Source organism: Limulus polyphemus, unplaced genomic scaffold (genome assembly GCF_000517525.1).
Source record: "Limulus polyphemus unplaced genomic scaffold, Limulus_polyphemus-2.1.2 Scaffold208, whole genome shotgun sequence".
Taxonomy (NCBI): Eukaryota; Metazoa; Arthropoda; class Merostomata; order Xiphosura; family Limulidae; genus Limulus; species Limulus polyphemus.
The window spans coordinates 521,300-526,113 of NW_013665818.1; the positions used below are offsets into that span (position 1 = coordinate 521,300).

Sequence of the window (4,814 nt, forward strand, 5' to 3'; positions counted from 1 at the left end):
ACCGCCATATGTCGCCTACCCAGGTCTATCAAATTAAGTGTTTATCACTAAAATAAATGTATGGAAATGTGTGCTATAGTAGCACCCATTCCTTATTATCTATTCAGCTAGTAAATGGAAGTTAATATAGCTTGAAACTGTAAAGTTAGCCAGCTATACACCATCTTTCACTAAGAAATAGTACTGTGATGTATATGTATCAATAAAATCTACAACAAATATTAGTTAATACTTTTGTCTACTAAACAGCAAGAAACAAAACTCCAATTAAACTAAATTAATGAGAACTTCTTAAAGTATATATTATTAATATATTTTTTCATGAATATTTCATATACTAAAAATATTTTCCTAAAATATTTATAAGTGCTGCTTACTAGCTTGATGTCTATTGATGTAGCCTCTGCATCAAGAGAGTTCTCTACAAGTTCCTTTACCACACTTACACATGATGTTATGACTTGGCTACTTGCCAAGAGATGAGATGTAGCAACTGGCAGTTGTTTGATGGTTACTGACATTACCTTAATGATTGCCTGTAAATATATATATTCAGTTAGCAAACAAGTATGTTTTATATAGTGTATTAACTAGAAAATAACAAAGAATTAATTCTAATACATAGAATAAGACAAAAGAAGGCCAAGTTAGCCCATCAAGATCAATCAATCTTTCATACTGAAAAGCAGTAACTAAGGAAGAAAAACAAGTACATATTGATTTTTCTGTTCATACAATGTATTTAAATAATTCCAAAAAAATTCAAGTTAATTACATAACCACCTTTAACAAACCACTATACATTTTTACCACCCAAACAATAGATTTTAATTATCTAGGCTCAATCAGTATTTAAGCTTACAAAATTTGTAACAAGGTACTGCATTTTTCAAACCTGAATCTTCAGTCTTGTTTTTTCTAAAATTCATAGAAATCAAGCAGGCTATTTTGAAAACCTGAATCAGAGTCCCTCACAGTTCTCCTTCACTTCTTAGAGAATTAATTCATGTGTTTGAGTTTAGCTTTACTCCACAAGTATTTTATGCCATTAATTGTTATAACTGTTATCTTCTGATCTATATACCTACGACTGGGGCGTGTGTGCAGTGCATTAACTATCATAGAATGCATTTTGAAATATGCAGACAGCAACAGCAATATTGTATTTGTGCTGCTAGACAATTAACAAACACATAGATCTATGAGAGTCAATGACAAATACTCATTAATATAAATCATATAAATATCAATCCCTTGCTAGTAAAAAGACTGATTGAAAGATTAAAAATAGATAAAACATCAGAACCAGAAAAACTTTTCTCATGGTTTTAATGGAGGTCACAGATCAGATATGCAAGCTTCTCTTTTCATTTTTGGTAGGTTAACAGACAGTGGATGGGTGCCAAAATATTAGAAAATTGTAATGTTATGCATTTTTAAATGTGGTGATAAGAGTTGCCCTGGAAATTATGTCATTTAGTCTTATTTCTGTAGTGGGATAAATTATAGAGACTCAACAAAAGAATTTTGAAATATAAGATTACATTAAAAATCAACATTAAAATGAAAACTATCCCTCACTCTTCTGTTAACATTATTCTAGGATGTTACTTGTTATCTGGATCATGGAAAGGATTGGAATTGATGTACTTAAGATTTTCAAAAAGCTTTTGATAAGATTCCAAACAAAATATTAGCTATGAAAATTACATCAATGGGAGTAAGTGAAAGACTATTCAATTGGATTGAAGAGAGAAAAGAAATTTTTTTTATTATTAATAGAGTCCATTGTAACCACTCTCTCATTACAGATTACACTAAACACAGAGGTTACAATAAGTGTTAACTCTAATGTCACAAAATTTAATAATGAAAGCATGTTTTAATACTGGCCAGCTCTTACACACCAAAATACATATAATAATGTCAATACTCAAGCAATCACCCTTTCAAACTCTGTAATAGCTCATAAATACAAGTGTACCCTAATGGAAAGTTTAATTAAATTGTATTTAACACAGTTTAGAATGAAAAAACCAAACAACAATCTAAAGATAAGATATAATCACAGTATTTAATTTAATATAAATAATAAATTGAAACTAAATCATTCCCATACAAAAATAACTTAAGTATGATTCAGCATATGATCTAGTGATCATGAATCAGAATACACACAGCACAGTTTAGAGAAATGAGATGGCCGATATTCTTCGAGTCTATGACTACAGGACATGACATAGTAACTGTTTCAAACTTTATAATCCTGTTACACCAGTCAAAGTGAACATTTATTATTGATGGAGTGCTTTGGAGGTTAGCTCTTGGGCCTTTGCTTATCTTATTCACATAATGAGATAAAAGCATAATTAGTACATTTGTTAAAAGTTTGCTTATTGGTATTTCTACTTGTATTAAGGATGTTGAGGTACTATAGAATGACTTGGAGCAGTTGAATGTGCATTTGGCAATTTAGTTTTCCTGTTTCAATTGGAATGCTGTATATAGTTTTTGGTCTCCTTATCTAAGAAAAAATACTGATTTACTAGAAATGATTCAGAGGAGGACTAATAGAAAAAAAGGGTAAAAGATGATCTTAATGAAATTTACAAAATTACAAGATCAGAGCCTGTGATTTTGTATTATGTTCTGAAGCTAATAAGACAAGAGGACAAAACTCTACTGTACTCAATTAGTGACAAAAGGTTTGTAAAATACAAGTTACAACATAAACTCACCTTCAATGACTTTCTTTTGTTAACACATTTACTAATATCACTGCATTTATTAGGCTCTACCTAATCATGCATCTGCAGAATAAATCTGATTGATATACTTATTACTTCCTAGCTTTGCTTAAACTGTTGCTCCAGTTGCAATTGTTAGTTTTTAAAACACATCATTTAATCATTTTCTCTTTTGCATTCAATAACCCCAAAACACTGTCCATCAAGGTTATACTTCCACTAAACATCTTTGTATTTATAATTCTGCTTTATAAATTGTAAATTCGCCCTGGATGACCTAAGTTAAATTTATAACTTGTAAATCCACTGGGTTTATTGGTAACTAAGGCTTAACTGTTAACAATGCACGTTTATTTTTTAAACTTAAACTAAAGAAATATTAACCGTAGCGTCCATACTATTAGACTAGCCCAAGTTTGGGTTGTACTTGTACTGAGTCATAGTCTTAAGTTTTTTACTGTTATTGTTAGATGTACTTACCCTTTTTACAAGTTAATTTTTTAATTCAATAACACAAGAAAAACAAAGTTCAACACCCGAATTCTGTCATGCTAACATTTACAAACTAGAAACTTAAAATTTAAATCGACTAAGTTAGTATTATAATATAATAATATAGTAAGACTACTCTCTTAAGCTAAATTAAGAAAATTACATTTACAACTTACAATGTTATTGTTACATTGCAATTTACCAGAATTGTATTTCGGCTTGTCATATTAAATTCTAATGAACTGTTTATACAATTTAGCTATGTTGAGAAAAATGATACGGTACCTAAGACGACAAATCTAAATCAATAAATGATATTCAACGGCGACTAGTAAAACAAATGTTTCTTTGTCACATGCTAAACCACAGTCGAACACCGTCCATTGACTTGTTTGTTTTTATATTGAGCATGTAAACATTAAAACTCGCGCAAAAGTACTCCCTCTAGCTATATATAAGTGTACGTGTATTAATAATAAATAGCAATATTTTAAAGATAGATGTAAAATGAATAAGCGCATCACGATGCTCGTTGAGTTAATTTCTATGCTTAATAGCACATAGTAATAGTATATATTATATAATACACACATAAACAGACGTCATGTTGAATCCATTACACACCACAAAAGCTGAATAATGCCAAATTCTCTTGGATGGTCATGTTACATCTTCCCAACAATTAACGATTTGTTAAATAATCAGATATATCAAATATTTTAATACAAAGCTACACAAAGGTTATATGCGTTTTGACCACTGTAGAGCATAAGCTCAGTGTTTTAACTTTGCAATTTGTAAACTTATCGCGGAAGACTAAAGGTTAGGTAACTTCGCTGTTAATGAGGTTTTCAGCCACAATAAGAAATTTCATCTTTAGCGTGGATATAATAATAAAAGTAATGTAGCTGTTGAATAAACTTGAAGAACAGCTATACGGGAAGAAAAACAGTCAAATTACAACGTTTCGACAAGTTTATCTCATGATGACAAGCAAGCTTGTTGAAACGTTGTAATTTGTGTTTTTCTTGTTTCATCTTTCATTACAGCCGTTTTATACGTTTATTTAGTCATATATTACTATGTTCATCATTTTTATACAATAAAGCTGTTAACTGTATAAAAAATATAATAAAGAATTAAATGAACTTAATGTTTTGTGTGCAGTGCATCCGTTTGAATATGTTGCCCATTAAATTACGCACCCCCAGTGGCAGAGCGGTATGTCTGTGGACTTACAACGTTAGAAACCGGGGTTTGATATCCGTTGTTACGTATCTGCTTGTTTTTTTGTTTCCGGTAGAAATTCTTTCCGAGGATCTTCAGCGATACAAGTACTTTTTTGATTAAACCAGTTTATTATTTTTCGATACAAACTTTTAGTACACAGTAGTTTCATAATCAATACGTTTTTCGTCACTTTAAACTTAACAACTTTTATAATACACGCTATAAATAAATACAGTTAGAATAAAGAATTGACTCTGAAGCAAAGATTCAAGACACGTATAATACTTTAATTCAAATATTCATCTACATTCATAGTATCAAAACTATTTACGAACAGTTTGTTGC

At 30.1% G+C, this 4,814-nt stretch overlaps 1 protein-coding gene across 2 annotated transcripts in view; it reads right to left on the reverse strand.

Annotated features, from left to right (window-relative positions):
• LOC106478398 (PMS1 protein homolog 1-like) overlaps positions 1 to 3,637 on the reverse strand; it is a 48,878-nt gene extending 45,241 nt beyond the window's left edge. The window contains exons 1-2 of one of the 2 annotated variants that reach the window (XM_022381992.1): positions 3,525 to 3,637; positions 378 to 536 (exon numbers count right to left, since the gene is read on the reverse strand). In XM_022381992.1, coding sequence (XP_022237700.1) covers positions 378 to 521 — 144 coding nt within the window. In that variant the 5' untranslated portion in view covers positions 522 to 536; positions 3,525 to 3,637. Of the gene's footprint in view, positions 1 to 377; positions 537 to 3,415 lie in introns of both variants that reach the window. The other variant, XM_013938943.2, reaches the window with a different exon arrangement.
• Between the last annotated feature and the right edge of the window lie 1,177 nt (positions 3,638 to 4,814).